Source organism: Mus pahari, chromosome 14 (genome assembly GCF_900095145.1).
Source record: "Mus pahari chromosome 14, PAHARI_EIJ_v1.1, whole genome shotgun sequence".
NCBI classification, from domain to species: domain Eukaryota; kingdom Metazoa; phylum Chordata; class Mammalia; order Rodentia; family Muridae; genus Mus; species Mus pahari.
This window is the reverse complement of record NC_034603.1, coordinates 82,369,600-82,386,997: the sequence shown is the minus strand read 5'-3', so window position 1 is coordinate 82,386,997 and position 17,398 is coordinate 82,369,600. Positions and strand designations below refer to the sequence as shown.

General features: G+C 53.2%; 1 protein-coding gene across 1 annotated transcript in view; it reads right to left on the bottom strand.

The window, feature by feature from the left end:
- Nucleotides 1-17,398, bottom strand: part of Tmem104 (transmembrane protein 104) — a 59,188-nt gene that overhangs the window by 25,753 nt on the left and 16,037 nt on the right. The window contains exons 7-8 of the mRNA XM_021212780.1: nt 16,421-16,520; nt 15,986-16,094 (exon numbers count right to left, since the gene is read on the bottom strand). Of these exons, the coding sequence (XP_021068439.1) occupies nt 15,986-16,094; nt 16,421-16,520 (209 nt within the window). The remainder of the gene's footprint in view (nt 1-15,985; nt 16,095-16,420; nt 16,521-17,398) is intronic.

Here is a 17,398-nt window from a genome sequence, read left to right as displayed (position 1 = left end):
GCAACTTCTGGGGCTTCATCTACAACAGGCAGGTGGGCACAAATGAGTTCTCATTGCTGGGGTGGGGTAGGGATCTGGGAGTGTCCTTGTTGAGCCAGCTTTGTGGGGTCACTAAGCTCCTCAAAGTACACCATATACAGGGCATTTTCTCAAGGACTGATTGATGGGGAAGAGCCCAGCCCATTGTGGGTGGGGCCATCCTAGGCTGGTGGTCCTATAAGCAGCAAGCCATGGGGGAGCAAGCCAGTAGGCAGCACCCCTCCATGGCCTCTGCATCAGCTCCTGCCTCCAGGTTCCTGCCCCATCTCCCCTAAGTGATGGCCCTTTAGCTGGATGTGTAAACTGAAATAAACCCTTCCCTCCCCAAATTGCCCTGGTGACGGTGCTTCATCAGGGCAGGAGTAATGCTAAATAGTACACAAGTTGGTGCCAGGGTAGTGCAGTAATGCTGTGACCGACCTGACCAGGTTGTTTTGGGAGGACTGTGGAGACTTTGAAACTTTAGGAAAAAAAAAAAAAAAAGCCACTGAGTGTTCAAAGCTCGGTAAGAGGTTCTGTAGGAGCTTTGGAGACAATAATGTTGAGAGAGATGCAGATGAAGGAGACCTGGCTTGTGAAGTTTCAGAGAGAAGCAAAGACTCTACTGAGACATTTGTGTGATGAGTCTGTGGATATCTGGTCAGCTGGGGCTGAAGAATCGGCTGTGATTAAGAGACCAGCATCCCTGAGGTGAAGCCTTCTGGGAAGTGTTTCCTCGGGGTCAGCACACAGAAGCTGTGGTCCTGAGGCAGCCAAGGCTGTCTGTTCTTCATGCTGGCAACTTAACTTGGTGGCGTAAGAGTCACCCAGGTGGTGCTGGTTTTGAAGGCAGGAAGGGGTCATGGAGAGCAGCTGAGGTTTGGCACTGTGTGACAGGGTTGGAGTCTCTGAATAGAGCCCAGGAGAAGCTAATGATGAAGGTACAGCCCAGCTGCAGCAGAGACGCCAGCACTGTGGAGATGCCAGTGTCATGGGATGACCACCAAGAACAGCAGCAGCGGTGGAGTGGAGCCAGCCTGAGCCTGAGGAGCGGCTGTGTGTGCTGCAGGGGGCAGAGCTGAGGTGACCCAAGCCACAGGAGGAGCCCAGAGACCTGAGGGGACCCCAGGCACTGGACATCACATTGCTTACCTGCTGGGCTTGGGTTTGCTGTGTTCAGACGGTGACTGAGCCCTGGTTCTTCCCTCTTCAGTAAGAAAGGGTTTGACAGGAGCTCGCCAAGGAGAGACTTTGGATTTTAAAGAAGCTGAATTTTTAAGTATTTAAAAATTTAAAGACTGTGGGACTTTTAGAATTTGGAATGTTTATAATGTGATATTAATCTTGGGGAAGAGTAAGAAAGGAAGGGTCAAGGCTTGTCAGTGATGTGCTTGTGTGCTGAGTTGACAAAGGTCAACTGTGCTGGGTAGTTTCCTGTCAACTTGACACATGTTCGAGTTACCTGAAAGGAGGAAGCCTCAACTGAGAAATGCCTCCCTAAGATTCCGCTGCAGGGCGTTTTCTTAGTGATTGATATGGGAGGGCCCAGCCCATTATGTGCGGTGCCACCCCTGGACTGGTGGCCCAAAGTTCTGTAACAAAGCTACCTTGGTCATGGTGTTGCATTACAGCAAGAGTAAGCCTAACTGGGACACATTTACTCTCCAAACATTCCAGGTATGGAGCCACGGTACTACCAAGACCTGCTGCATGCAGAGGGCTCTGTCAACACTTTGGTTTTTTTTTTTTCTTTGAGATGGAGTCTTGCTATGTCCCTCCTTCCCGTAAATGATCTTCCTGCTCTGGCCTCTTGAGTAGCTGGGACTATAGCTACACATACCACCCCTTGCCGTATGATATTTTATTTTTATTGCCCATGTGAGTTTAACAATGGCCCAAATACTCATGAGAGTTCAAGTGCTTCTGATCATACAGAAGATGACCGTCAGCAAAGGAACAGATGCTATATCGGAAACTGTGTCAACACATGTGTGCCAAGCCCAGTCAATTGCTGTCATGATGCATTTGCCAAAATTCTAGGACAAGAGTTATTACGTTGTGGAGAGGAGGTGACCTGCTCTGGGACAGAGGATAAACTGTGACTTTGATATGGATCAGCCCAGTGGTGGGCGGGCGGAGCTAGAGGACAGGAAGAAGAAACCACCCCTGCCAGGACAGGGCTCAGCACTAACCGGACCAAACACCACGGAGATGCTGTAAGCTCTTCCCACCGACCCGTTAGTGTCCGTGGTACGGGGGAAATGAGGCAGGTGGAGGAGGCTGGAGCACCTCTTTCAGTACGCTGACCCCACCCTAGCTGTGACTGGCATTTATCAAGCAGAACACACTACTTGACAGAGGTTATATCTCAGCGTCGTCTTCTACCCGGCCCTACCCTAGCCAGCGGCAAGAAGGAAGTGTGCAGAATGGGCTGCTAACAAGGAGCAGCTGATGCCCAGGCCATTCCAAACAGGAAATGGGCATTGTGTACATCCTGTGCACCAGGAGTCCAGCCTTGCTTTCGTGTTGCCACACCTTTTGGCAGAAAACCTCCCCTGCTGCTGCACTCTTCAGCCCGCTCTGGCTTGCAGAGTGGAGAGTGGTTGTGAGTCGCCTGATGTGAGTGCTGGAAGTCAAAACTCAGACCCTCTGCAAGAACAGCACAGGCTCTTAACTGCTGACAGACTTCCCCAGCCCTCTGCTCACCACTGAAACCGTTTACTTAGTTCTTCATCTGCTTTGGTGCCATGGCACAGGTGTGGAGGTCAGAGGGTGAATCTGTGAAATTCGTTCCTTCCTTCTTCCTTTACCTGGGTTCTGGGGACCAAGCTCAGGTTGCAGCCTTCTGTAGCAAGTGCTTGGGCCTGCTGAGCCACCCCACCCTGGCCAGTTTCCCTTCTGATAGACAACAGTAAATAAACAGGAGGAACCCACACAGTTCACTTTCCCAGTCATCTTCCTGACCGCCTTCTAGTCCCTACTTAGGTGAGGTACTGACCTCCCTGACTTTAGACTTGGGTGGGCCTTTACTGATGCCCTCGGATGCAAATCAGACAGGAAACCACTGTTAACTCCAGCTCCGGGTATCCGATACCTCCGGCCTCCACGGGCACTTGCACATGTGTGCACATACACAGACACACAACTAAAATAATAAAGACAAACTGCAAGGAATGGGGGCAGAAAAATTGATAAGGGACCCGGGGTGAGACAAACATTCAAAAGTGACCCTAAGAACTGCTTCCCAGTTGCTTCTGGAAGTTTCCCTGTGGACGGGTCCAACTCGCCCTGGCCTCTGCATGAGGGAGAAAGTGGGAAAGAGGAAGAAAGTCACCCCAAACAATCTGGGAAGGCACTGAGAGGGGCGCCTGCAACACCAAGCTGATGGTCTGGAAATTCCACATGCCATCTACCCCCAGGTCTGCCCAGAACACACCACAGCCCCTGGCAGCTGACTCAATGCCACGACACCTGCACACCTGGCCTTGCCATTGAAACCAGGCCAAGGCACAACACTTGGTACAGGCAGTGTCCCCAGTGGCTAGGAAGCCTGCAGAAGGGAGGTGCTTCTGGGGCTGCATTCCGAGGGTGCTGTCACTCTCTGTCCAGCGCCTCCGATAAGGGCCCAGACTCCTGTGGGGCTGCCACCTATTTCTCTGGAGGAGCTTGGGCTTGCCGGAGGGGAGGAAGGGCCCTGAGAGCTGGCAGGTGAGGCAGAGCTTTGGAAGCCACCCAGGTGGGACCTCTTTCTAATCCTGGCTACTGTTTCCACTTCAGAAAACAGGTGTTGAGAGGGATTAAAGGCTTTGTCCAAAATCTCAATTACTTAGCTGTAGCTGGGATTAGAGCCCAGGTCACCTGTATCCAAAGCCTATTTCCTGCTTAGAGCACTCAAGTGCCTCCCACATGGGCCACTTCTTCAACTGCCCCTCTCTCCTCTCCTCGGACCTGGCTCCCTTTTGGGAGGACTGAGCAGGTGGGATGCTCTTAGCCTGGCACAGCCATTTTTTCTCTGGCCCTGGCATTTGGGGACATGCCTGCACGCCTGTGTGGTCTTTCTCAGCTGACAGGCCAGATGGCGCCCAGTGGTGGGCAGAGTTCCAAGAGTCGAGTGCCAGAGCTACCACCTTTGTGGTTTGGGGGAAGAGACAGATACTGTGGAAAACCCACACAGTCAGTCACTTAATGACTATAAGTCTTTGGGGGTTTTTAATGGATGGCTTTCTCCTCACAAGCGAGACAGAGTGAGGTGGGATCCAGCAACATCAGGCCCAGGTAAACAGATGGGACTAGGAAGGCTCTGCGAGGTTACATGAGGAGTTATGGCATGCACGAACAGGCATACACAAACGGGCATGCATACATATGCAGAGTCGGCTGGGGCGGTGGAGGCCGAGGGCCCTGCCTGGAGGAACAGAGCTGACGCTGACAGCTGTGCTCTTAGCTCTGTCACCAGGTCAGGGGCAAAGGGGGGCTTGCAGGGGAGCACAAATGGGACCTGCAACTCCCAAACATGTGGATGGCTTTTCATTGTTCCCCTAAAGATGCTCTGGGCCCTGCTGAGGAAGTCTCTGTCCTGGTAGTGAGGACCAGAGAATGCCGTCCCTCGGGGAAAAGAGGGGCCAGCAGTAGAGATGGAGTTGGGTTCATTGGCTATCAAAGGTAGCAGCTAAGGATCCCTGAGTCCATGCAGGATGAGGGGCTCAGGAGCCTGGGGAGCGAAGCCAAGGCATGGCAGGGGCTCAGAGCACCAAGGCTTCCAGAATCCTTGGAGGACGCCGATCAGGAGGGGGGACAGTGATGGAGGGACTCCAAGGGGCCAGGCAGACTATCCCATGTGGATTCCAAGGGGGTTCAAGCAAGGGAACAGCAATCAAATACATCCTCCTAGTTTGTACTCAGGACCTTGGGTGGGCTCCTCTCATTTTAATGAAGTCCCCCCATTCTAATTTAATCCTCCCTCCTTTTTTTTTGAGACAGGTTCCCTCTATGTGGGCTCTCCTGGAATTTGCTATGCCGACCAGGCCCACAGAGGTCCCCCTGCCTCTGCTTCTCTGAGTGCTAGAAGGGAAGGCATGTGCCACCATTTCTGGCTCTAATGAGTTAATAGTTCATGCATGCTATGAAGGATGCAGAGAGAATAAGGTTATTCACTTGTAGCACGGGGACAGAGGAATGAATATTGTCCCAGGCTTTCCTGGGAGCCTATTAGAATGCAGGGCAGAAACATAACATACACTTGCCTAGCATAGGCTCTGTAGAAACCCCTACAGTGAGAGGACAGGATAGGTGGATGCAACGGTTAGTTTGTTAACTCCGCACAGTTCTGAAAAGAAAGTCTCAGTGAGGGACTGCCTACATCAGTTTGCTCTGTGGGCATGCCTGTGAATTGCTGTCTTAATTATGTTAATATGGAAAGACCTGCCCCCCCCCCCCCCCCCGTGGGCAGCACCATTCCCTAGGCAGGGATCCTGGACTGGGAAAATGAAGGAAGTGAGCCAAACACGAACAGGCATGCCCGCATTCATCCTCTCTCTGCTCTTGACTATGGATGTGACTGGCTACTTCAGGTTCCTGCTCTGACTTCCCTGCAGCGATGGGCTGACCTGGAATTGTAAGCTGAATAAACCCTTTCTCCCCCAAGCCACTTCTTAAAGTTTTGTTTGTTTGTTTGTTTGTTGTTGTTTTCTGAGACAAGGTCTCTCTACACAGCCCTAGCTGGCTTTACAGAGCTCCTCCTGCCTCTGCCTCCTGGATGCTGGGATTAAAGGTGTGTGCCACTATGCCCAGCTCTCTAAGTTGCTTTTAGACTAGGTGTTTTTATCACAGGAACAGAGCTAAAACTAAGGAGGATGGGTTTGGTGCAGGGTGGTAGGGATTTGGAAGCTCGGATGGTGAGCAGTGTGCTAAGTTCTGGCTCTTCGGGGCCAAGTTCACAGGTACAAACCCCAAAACTTGTTGCGCACTCTGTAGACTCGGGTTATTGTTCCTCACTGTAACTACTAAATCCCCAGCTCAGACAGGTTAACTTTGGATGTCAGGGAAGGGTAAATACGATGGCCATATTGCAACCGCAAGAGAAAGCTGGCCCCAACCACTGGAGGCTGAGGAGCCAGGAGGAGCCGTGCTGAAGGTCACCTTGGTTTTGACAGCTTCGAAGAACCAGGGACTCCTAAGGAAAGGCAGGCTATGCCATGAGTGATGAGGACATGGGCAATCCTCTGGGCCATCAATCCAGCCCCCAGCTCGTGTGGGAAAAAGCCCCCACACTGCAGCTACCTGATTCTGTCAGGACGAACCTGCTCAGGTGCAACGGGTGGTGGGCAATACAGGTATGTGGCTGCTCGCATCTCCCTGGTCGGCTGCAGTCAATCCCAGAGCTCTTGGGCCTGGGGTCTGGCCCTTGATCTCCCACAGCTGCCTCACAGTCTGGTGCAGAGCAACACAAGAGGTGTCAGGTGACCACTTGAGAGGCTAGGAGGGAATGCTGGAGCTAGAGGGAGGGAGGGAGAGGGAGAGTCAGGTGCCCAGGGTACAGGAGCCCTGCAGAGAGGAACACATAGGCCAAGCTGGTTTCACCTCTTTTTCCCTGCTGATGTCTGACCTCGAAATAGACCGGGAACTGAGTAACCTTGGAAGCAGGGAGGCGGCACATCAAGATGTCTGCTGAACAGGGGATGAGGTCTCACACTAGCAATCCTAGCAATCTTACTTCCCACCCTCACCCCCACCCTTCCTGTCAGTGGAAGGCACCCTCCTTGGGGGGTGGGGAGCTGCAGCAAGTCTGGAGGAAGCTCAGGGCACCTGTCTGGTAGGAACAGGGAAGGTACCTAACACAAGACTTATGCCCATGAATGTGTGCGGTCAGACACTGTTCCTTATGGGCACAGAAGCACCGTTAGTGACATTTCAGAGTGTCACTAGTGACCCCAGGCTGGGGATGTGTGGATGGTCTGACTACCCTCCTTTTGCTGGAAGCCGCTGTCCACCCCTTCTGTGACAGTCCTTGGCAAGCAGGTCCATGAAAACCAGAGCGGCCTGTGTGCCGACAAGGTTAGCACTGCGAGAGGCAGATCCCTGGGCTTCAGGAGACCTAGGCCTCTGCTAGGTTAGTCTGTCGAGGCTTAGGGCCTTCTGCAAGCTGGGCAACTGTTCTGTTTCTAGCCTGGAGTCCCAAGCCCTACTAATTACAAAACGTTATTAGCGTATTATTAGTGTACATGCCATAGTATGTGCGTGGAGGTCAGAGGAGCACTCTGGACTCATTTCTCGCCTTTCACCTTTATGTGAAGTTTTGGGGATTAACTCAGGTCACCAGAGTTTCATGGCAAACATCTTTAACTACCAAGCCATCTTGCATTCTACCCGCCTCCAGCCCATATTTTTGAGCATTCTGGTCATCGGGCCAGGAATCAGGCATTGAGCAGCAATTTTTAGGCCCTCATCCCTGAGGGGCAGCCAGAAGTCTCCTTAGAGGGTTTAGCTGCTGCTGTGGTTGGGGTGTCATAGCCTCTGCATCAGTGCTGTGGGGCTATGTGGCTGTTGTAAGGTGTCAGGACCTCTGAGCCCTGGGGCCATCAAGACTTCTCGGGATCATTTCTGGATCCATGCCCAAGGAAGCTACTGCTATGGATTGATCGGAAGACCCTGGTGGCTTGTGACCCTGCCTTCAGGATTCACACTCCCATAGCACCTGCTTAGCAACACCCTAGGCGGCACTTCCCTCTGTGCCTGAGGCTTGTTAAGATGTCCCTCCATCTTCTCGGCTCCTGCTCAGTAGTCACACGGCATCATTAATATGCACCTAATTGTTCAGCTCTGCATCTCGTCCTTCACACTCGTGCACCACACAGCTTTCTGCTGCCTGTAACCCCCTGGGCTTCTAAGGCTCCTTCTGCCTCTGCAGGGCCAGCTCTTGTGTGCATGCCTGGATTGCTTTGGGGACAGTGTGCAGGGCCAGTGCTGAGACACAGCTACATGGAGGAACATGCTTCTTGCTTTTGAGTGAGGGCATCGTCTCATTAAGCAATTACTGTTGCTTCTAGGGCCACCGTGCTGGGCACAAGCTGGAGTCATCTGAGAGGAGGGAGCCTCAAACCACAAACTACTTGCCTGAGATTTAGCTGTGGGCAAGCCTGTAGGCATTTTCTTAATTAGTTATTGATGGGGGAGGGCCCAGCCCATTGTGAGTGGTGCCATCCCTGGGCTGCTGGTCCTGGGTTCTATAAGAAAGCAGGCTGAGCAAGCCATGGGAGCAAGCCAGTAAGCAGCACCCCTCCAAGACCTCTGCATCAGTTCCTGGTTCCTGCCCTGATTGAGATCATGCCTTGGCTTCCCTGGATGGACTGTGGTTCAGGATCTCTCCAAGCTGCTCTTGGCTACAGTGTTGCATTGCAATGATAGTAACCCTGGCTAGGACAGTCACGATTTAGAAGGGTTCTCCTTACAACATGCATTCTGTAACAGAGTGAGCACAGCTGAGTGAAACAGTCCAAAGCCGGCAAGGCCAGCCAGTGTCATGGCAGGACATGTCTGTCTAGGGCAGAAGGAGCACCCCGGAGAAGGGGAATTTGGTGTAAGTTATAATCCTAGTTAGTAGGGTTTGGTAAGCTGGTCTAAAGGACTGCAGTCTTTTTCTCCCTACAAAATAAAGATGGTGTGTGTGTGTGTGTGTGTGTGTGTGTAAGGTATACAAACCTTAAAATAAAATATAAACCCAAAGTCACCAATTATAGCATTTCCTTAAATATATAAGGCAGGTGTCACGGCACATGCTTTTAATACCAGCACATGGAGGCAAGAAGAACATGGGCTCAAAGCTAACCTGGGCTATGTAGTAAATTGAAAGCCAGTCTAGACTAAATAGAAATATACTCTCAAACAATTAAACCAGGCAGGAGAGATGGCTCAGCGGTTAAGAATGTGCTTGCTTCTGCAGAAGATCAGAGTTAGGTTCCCAACACCCACACTGGGCGGCTTTACAACCCCCCGTGACTTCAGCTCCAGGGTGTCCAGTGTCATCTTCTGGAATCCACCACCATGTGCACTCACATGTACACATACTCCCTGTCCCCAACATGTACACAGAGGCAAGGTCAAAGGTCAGCCTGGTGGCTGGGGGAATACGGTACACAGCGAACGTCTTTACTCCCCAACTTTGCTGCTCATAAACAAAGAGGGCTCAAGTGTCAACTTGGTCCGTGAGCTGTGAGCACAGAAGCAGTCCTGAGTAAGCACACGGTGCAGAAGGCCTCGGCAGGGAAACACGCCCCGTGGTGACCTACTTGGAAGCTCCCCAACCTAACTGGTGAGTGTGTAGGCGTGGGAGAGGGTGTGGGGATATGCCATGACTCCGGATGCTTCCCCAGCTCAGGGGTCCATGTGTAGGCTTGGGTGGGGATGTCCCTGAGACTGCCCTTTGGTGGGCTCCTAATTATTGCCACCCAGACTTGGTATCTCTGGATACCCAAGCTGGGCTTTGAACTTCTGTACCCGTATACCGGAATGTCCAGTGTCTCTTTACACAATAGATGAATCCTAAAAGTTCCACTTCCCACGGCTCAGTCTTCATAGGGCATTTTAAATCCATCGGGGACTGCAGCATATCCTTTTGTGAAGTAAGGAACAATGAGCAATTACTCCCGTCTGTTTTACGTGTTAGATTTTCATGTACCGGGAGTTGGGTGCAAGACATTGGAACGCCTGTCTCCACACGCCTATGCATCCCTGAACTGGGGAATAGGGAGAAGAAAGGGCCCGACAGGTAGGTAAGGCAAGCCACTATCTCCCCAGGTGCCCCAGAGTGAACTGGCTCACTTTGGGGACATGCTGTCTGTAAAGCTGTACTAGTTTCTAAACAAAAGAGCCAGATTTGGGACACATGAGACACCCTAACAGGGCCAGGATGAGTGCTGGGGTGGGGGTGGGGCCTGAGTGTTCCCCTTTACCCCAAGGGACCCTGACTCAGAACTCATGAGTGGCTGGGTGAGGAAGCAGCTGAGGCAGAAGACTTGCTCAATGCCTCAGGATCCTGTGCCCCACAACTGGGGGCCCCAGGATCATGCAATGCCCTACAAGCTGGTGCATCAGGTACTGGCCGTGGCAGCAGAGAGACACAGGGCATGACGGATGGTGAGCTTAATGCCACCTGACAGAACCCGTGTCCCTGAGAGTGCCATTCAAAAATAAAAACAGCAGCCTTCCCACTGAGCAGGAGAAGGGCGCTCAGGCCCAAGACCCAAAGGGCTCAGTGGGGAAGGGGAGAGGGGAGTTGTTATAGTGTGGCTCAGGGGAGTGACATCAGGGTGTCCTCAGGAAGGAGAGGGTGGGCCTGGGGCCAACAGTGCACAATGGACAAGCAGGAACACAGAGGTCTGGAAGTCTGAGAGACCACAAGCAGAGTGACAGTGGCCCAGCAGGGTCCATGATGTCCCTTGAGAGGGGATGACTAAAGAAGCCAGTGCTGGAGCAAGTGATAGGTAGTCTGATGTCATTTAGAGAGGTGGTGGGGAGAGCGCATGCAGGCGCGCACACACACACACACACACACACACACACACACACACACACAAGGTGGTTCCTGTATGAGATGCAAAGCTAACTCTTGGGAAGAAAACCACAGGCCTGTTTCTGTGTTATTGATTTCCTGGTGAAGGAAAGAGACAAGTTAATCCTTCCACATTCATCATTCCAACCCGAGCTTGGCCACTGCCAGACGATAGGATTCACCTCACATTAGGCCTGAGAGCAGGCATCTGAACCTCCAGGGTGCAGGGAAGACGTTCAGTTCACCCTTCCTTCCCTGAGCCCCTAACTCCTGGGATGAAAGCAGAGGGTTCAGCACTGGTGGGGATACACTGGGTCTGGGGCTAGAGCCACAGCCTCTGAGTTACAGAACAGGGTCCTGGTCACAACTACTCTACACACCATCCCTGTGGGGCCGCCTGGGTTGGGAGCAGCAACCTGTCAGGAGGGAGAGTGTGGTGGGTGATCAACAAAACAAATCCAGGTTTGCAGGGCTGAATGAGGCATGCTGGGAGGGAGGGGAGGGGGGACAGAGAGAGGGAGGGATGGAGGGTGGGCATCCCTCACTATGCCCGTAAGGTCTCTGTCTTTTTAAGAAGTCACTGGGATGCCCTAAATCTGTAAGCACTGCCCTTCCACCTCAGGCACTGGGAATCGCCAGGTCCCCTTTCCATCCAGGGTCTGCACTGCACACAACTGTCCACCTGTTTTCTCCTGGAGTTTTGCTCTGGAGCCACCACCTCCACCACAGAGAACAGCCTGAGTAAGTGACAGCCTGGAGGTGCAGCGCTGTGACCTGGGGAGCGGCTGGGTCCTGTGACATCGCCGCTGCTCCCAAGTCTTACTTGTTCCTGGGTAATGTCCCTTTCTCACTGGTCCTGAAGGCCTCTAGGCCACTTCCTGCCCCAGAACGGGGTGAGGATGAATATTCAAGTGATCCTGGTGGTGACCCACTTATTGGCAGATGCTAGACAGCCCCAGGGCACCATGACCGCTGTACAAAGTACAAAGCAGTTCTGGCAGGGGAAGGGGATGTCCTTGGGAAGAGGCTCTCACTTCCAGCCCTGCTCGAGGTACTAGGAAAGCCCACTTTGCTCCCTGGGGATGAGCGGCAACTAGAGAGAAAGGCGGCCTCGAATCCACCTGAGGAGCACTGCAGCCCAGGCCCTGGTGGTACAGGGCCTGCTCTGGGGATGGCAAGCTGGTATTTCCCAAGCTGTACAGCACAGCCAGGGCTGCCCTGAAAACAGGGCACTTGTCCCGAGCCTGTAAGAGTACCTGAGGACAGCCCTACTGAGCCGGGCTGTCTGCCTCAGTCTGGGGACCCTGCAGAAGCCATTCTCTGGGATGACAACAGCGTGCCCTTGACGGTGTGACTCGGAAGCATACCGCCAGGGGTGTGGTGGAGCTCTCCTGTAATCCCAGCATTCGGGAGGTGGAGGCAGGAGGATGAGGAGTTTAAGATCAGATTCGGTGAGCTCAAGGACAGCTTACACGACAAGAGCCCCTAGCTCCAAAACAAAACAGTCTCTGAAAACCAACAGTGAACAATCCCCAGCAAGCCATGGCGAGCGGAGCCGAGCCTGAGCCGCGCTAGGGTACAGAGAGCTTTCAGAGCTTGGGCTGTGGGGTTTCCATACCGTCATTTAGAGGACACTTTGTCCTTGTCTGTCTGTGCCTTCAACATTCCAGGAAGAAACATTTGGGTTGAAAAGAGGAACTGCTGTTTTCAATGTCGAAAAGCGGGCCGTGCTACAGCACAGGGGCAAGCAGAAGACAGTGGCGGGACAGAAGGGCTGGGCAGGGCTACCGAGAAGGCTCAGGATGAACCCCTCAGGAAACCTACCAGGGTGACTGACAAGCAGCGCTATTCTGAGCTCGAGGTATCCTGAGGGGTCTGGGGAAGATGCCCCTCACCCACAGAGGGGACGGGGTATCTGCGGGTTGTGAATAGGCCGCATCTCCTCCCAGTTACCTATGCCCCAAAGGAGGACCTCACAACTCCTGTGGGGAACAAACTGGGGTCACCTTGTCCTGTCCCAAGGCAGCCAATAAAGGCCCCCTGTTCAACATGGCCAGTTTGTGGCTGGGTCTCCAGCAGGCTAAGCTCCGCTCTGCCATCTGCGCTCTGGCTCGGTTGGGCTGGTGCCTGTTGGTCTGCTCGTGACCCGGCAGCATCTGCCCACCTGTAAGAGGCCGATGCTGCCAGCCTTCCGCTCTCAGGGAGTCCCCGCTGACCCGTGGTGATCTCTGGGAGGAGGGATGGAGCTGGATGGAGAGCCAGGGCAAATGGCAGAAGGCTGAAAGTGTTGCTGGAACAAGGAGCTGCTGACAAGTGCCACCGCAGGCACGGGGTAGCGCACCCCGGGACAGAATGTGATCCCACAGGGTAGAGTGGCCCCGGATAGACCAGTCACATACAACCCACTGCTTCACTGGGACCTTAGCTCCTTGGCACTGTGGCATAGAACCAAAATACCACATATGGTGTACGCATGAGGGTGCACCCACCTGTATGTGAACATGTGAAAGCCAGTGACGTGTTCCTATATCAGTCCCCTGTCTCCTGTATCACCCTCCACCTTTTTTTTCCGAGGCTGGGTCTCTTGATGAATTTGGAGTTTACTGCTTTGGCTAGACCACTGGCAGGGATCTACTCAGATCCTTCAGCTCTCCCCTTCCATCTGGTCCTGGCCGTGCACTGGGGTTGGAAATGGATGCTTCCACCAGTGCAGCTGCAGGCCACCTGACACTCTCCCATTTCATCTTTCAGAGGAGCAGGGAAGGGGGCTGAGGACACAGAGACGGCCGAAGCAGATCCTGTAAGCACTCATGGGCAGCATGTCAGGACACCTGAGAGCACGCCTGAAGCAGCGGGTGAAGCAGGGGACTCTCAGCACTAGGACTCATGGGCAGAGCCACAGACACTGGGAAGAGGGGAGGGATTTCCCGTCCGTTAAGGGCTTTGGAAGGAAACTGGGAGCTGTAGTGGAAACGCTCCTTTCCTGGTGTACCCATGGTGCTGCTCACAGCCCAGCCCCAGAGGTAGATCCTAGCCCATCTACTCCCATTCTCTGTGAGCTTCTCAGGGGCTTCTTGAGCTGGTTTCCAGAGAACTCTGCAGAGTAAGCCACACTATAAAAGCCTGTTTCTTTACCCCGCAGAACAAAGTGTTTCAGAATAGCAATGAAGACAGTTATCCCTAAGTCCCTTTAAAGCTGCAGGTCTGGGACAGCATCATTTACCTGAGGTGATTTATATGTGGGGTGGGAGGGCGCTTTCAGCCTCCCCCAACCTGCTCCCTGCTCTGATAGCTAGCATTTTGGGTGGACCTCGATGAACAGCACAATCAGACAGGCCAGTGGTGAGAGGCAGGCTAAAGCTTCGGGAAGGGACAGACCACTTGAACTTGAATGATGAAGAGTCCAGGATACAGGATGTTGGACCTACTTCTGAGATCCAAAGAGGCTATTTGCTAAGGTCTAGCTCCCCTTAGTTGGGAGGGAAAGATGCCCTGATCATCTGCCAGGAGACTCGAGCCTGGGGAAAGATGCCGGCATTTTTGCTATCTTTTCTCTTGTTCCTTGGTAGATTTGGGTGTGGCACCAGTGGGGTGGGGGCATACAGACAGACACAATCCCTGGCACTTGGTGTCAGGAGGCTGTGAGCTCTACTGAACTGCAGACCCTGGGAACCACCTGCAAAGCCGCAAAGCAACTTCCAAGATGACTCCTGAACCGGCAGCCCTCTAAGCTGGGAGAAGTGCACAGGTGACATGAAAGTTCTGGGCAGGCTGGGGCTTGGCTCTGATCATGCCTACTACCCAGAAAGCATGTTCCTGGGGGGCCGCTAATCTTTCCCTTCCTTCTCTGAAGGCTTAGCCTCTCAGGCCTGGAGGGCTTGCAGGCACCAGGACAATTAGCTCCCTGAGTTATAAGCACAATATCTGGGAGATGAAAGCAGTAATTAATGCCTGTCTCCTTTCCCGAAGGCTTCCCTCTGTTCCGTCAGAGTTATTGAGACTCAGGGAGGGAGGCTTCCATCGTGTGGAAGGTTTCGAGACAAAACTGAAGGGACAATTTACCAAAGCAATAACAATGCTCCTGAATAATTCACCAAGCAAATGGCAGCCACCAATACCCCCTGCGCTCAGTGTGGACTATGCGTATACCACAGCTGGGGCGTATACCAGGCGGAGTGTGAGGACCCGCCAGAGCCCTGCTCCTGTCATTCCTCCCTGGATCACCCAGACACCTCAGTCTCCCGCTCACACCCGGGGAGGAATGGATTCAGAGGACTTTAGTGAGTGCTTTTGTCTTGATCGTGGTACACCGAAATGCTAAGAGGCTACCAAAGCCGTGGGCGCACCTCTGCTTGGCCCCTGGCTGCCTGGTGGGTTCATGTGCCCTTCCCCAAGGCTGGAGAGGTGGACCTGGCCACCAGATAATTTCATCTGCTGTTGATTCCTGTCCGACTTTCGATGGCAGGGTCAGGGATGACATTCTACGAGCACACAAAGTCCTGGCCAGGGGAGACAGACCATGGAGTGTTGGCTCCAGAGACAGACAAGACAGCCTCGAGGTTCCATCAGGAGCCCGCTTAGCCAGAGATAAAACCCATTCGGCAGTCCCTGGGATTAACAAATCCAGACCACAGCAACAAAGCCGGCGGAGTCCGTAGAACCGTGAGCCGGAATGGGGCTGACCCAAGTCAAGAGGCCACCAACACAAAGATCCTGCTCTCTCCTCACCCCTTCACATCAGTCCAGCAGCCATGGCCGGGACTGAGCAGCTCCAGAGCACCTGACCACGTGCCAGGGCAGAGAAGAACCAAGTCGGGGCAGAAAGCACAGAGATAAGAAGGTGAAAAAGCTGGAGGGAGGCGTTTCTGAGCCCGCCTCTGAAGCAGGCAGAGACAAATGGCCTCTGGTGCTGTGTCGTCCTATTATCTGAGTCCTGTCTGGTGTATTAGTCAGCTCCACCCCCACCATACCACAGCACGAAGCAACCAAGAGTAAGGCAGGCCATTCATCTTCTTCCCTCGTCCGTGGGAAGACAGGAAGAAGGCTGGGCTAAACCCAACCTGCCTGAGGAGGCTGTCTGTGGAAAGGGTCAACTGTTAACAACAACATGTCTCTCCTGTCACAAAACCCAACGCTTGCTTGTATGTACCTTGCTGGCGTGGAGTAAGGCCGAGACATGGGAAGTCTCTGGAATGCAAGACCTTTGCCGAGTACCCCTCTAACTGCCTAAGTGCACAACAGACTGCTAGCCTGAGCCTGGAGGCCCACTCCATGCCACACGTGCCTTTGCGGCTAAGACCTCACTCCCGAGCCCGGAAAGAAAGACGTTTGAATGCTTTCCGCCGTTCACGCTTTCCGCCATTCACGCTTTCTGCTGTTCACGCTGGCCTTGTGTGCCCCAGCCGGGGAGAGGACACTCACCAGATAGATCCGGTAGACATCCACCCGGCGCAGGGCCCCCCAGCACAGATCGGTGTCGTTGTATCTAGCGTCTGTATCCACGCCGCAAGAGTCATTTCCAGAGACGCTGCTGAAGAGAGCAATGGCAAACCGGGGCTCAGCATGGGCAGGGAGAGAGAGTGGGGCTGCAGCTCGTACTTCCCACAAACCACCACTTAGGACAAGCCCCGCTTGGTCATGCAGCACAACGGCTCACAGGTCTAGAGGTACAGACCGTGCCTTTGGAGGACAGAGGGCACAGCTCGCCCTGTGGCGAAGAAGGGCCCTGGGTGTGACGTTCCTTAGGGTATGGGTTTATTTAGGGCTGTGCTTCTATGGAAGACCCTCTGTCCTGCTAGTGGGGCGGGCCCGTGGGTCTGCAGCCAACCTGAGGATGGAAGATGAGGGGGTACTCACCAGGTCACCTGCATGAGGGACACGGGCACGGCAGCCGCGTAGATGGCGAGGTCTCCGTACAGGTAAGTAATGATGCAGAAATAGAACAAGTTGACCCCCACTGAAAGCAACAAAGTCACAGGTCAGGGAGCCAGAGGCAGACACGTCTGCGTCCTTTTTTGACGCCTGAGTCTTTCTTTACTGCTTCCGCTGTTCTCAGTTCTTCAGGCCATTTGCCTTCTACAAAAAGTGGGGAAAAAAAATGACCCCAAATTCCTGTTTCTTATTCTGGCTGGCTACACTGTGAGGCTGGCAGGAGATGCATCAGTTTGGGACTGGTGCCTGCGAGATTCGTCGAACCTGAAGATCAGAGAGAGGAATCAAATCTACACCGGCAGGCTCAGTGGGTGAAAGCATTTGTCGCCATGCCTGATGACCTGAGTTCAGTCCCTACAGTCTATGTGATAGAAGAAGAAAAGCAATCTCAGCAGGTTGGCATGTGCCTCAACACGCATGCCCCCAACCCCAAACAAAGGAAATAGTGTAAGTAATAAATAAATAAATAAATAAATAAATAAATAAATGGATTTGGGTACAAAGATCCAGGCCTGAGCCCTGGAGAAGCTTGGGCTAACACCTAAGGCCAACACACGGTCCCAGACAACCAGCTCCAAACTTGCATCCAGACTAAGTGCTCAACTTCTGGATGCCATGCTGCTGGTTTCTCTGAGAACAGGCAGATAAACAAAGTGACAGCTTCCTTCTAATCCTGGTGGCTCAGAACAGCCCACAGGTGCCCGGGGAAAGCTCGGGACTTGTTAGTCCTGGCTATGTGAGGTCAGCTATGTTTCTTGGACTCCTGATGGCCAGGAAAACAGAATTTAAAAACATGATCCCACAAAGGCATGGCACAAGCTGCTGCTGCTGCTGCTGCTGCTTCTTTCTTCTTCTTCTTCTTCTTCTTCTTCTTCTTCTTCTTCTTCTTCTTCTTCTTCTTCT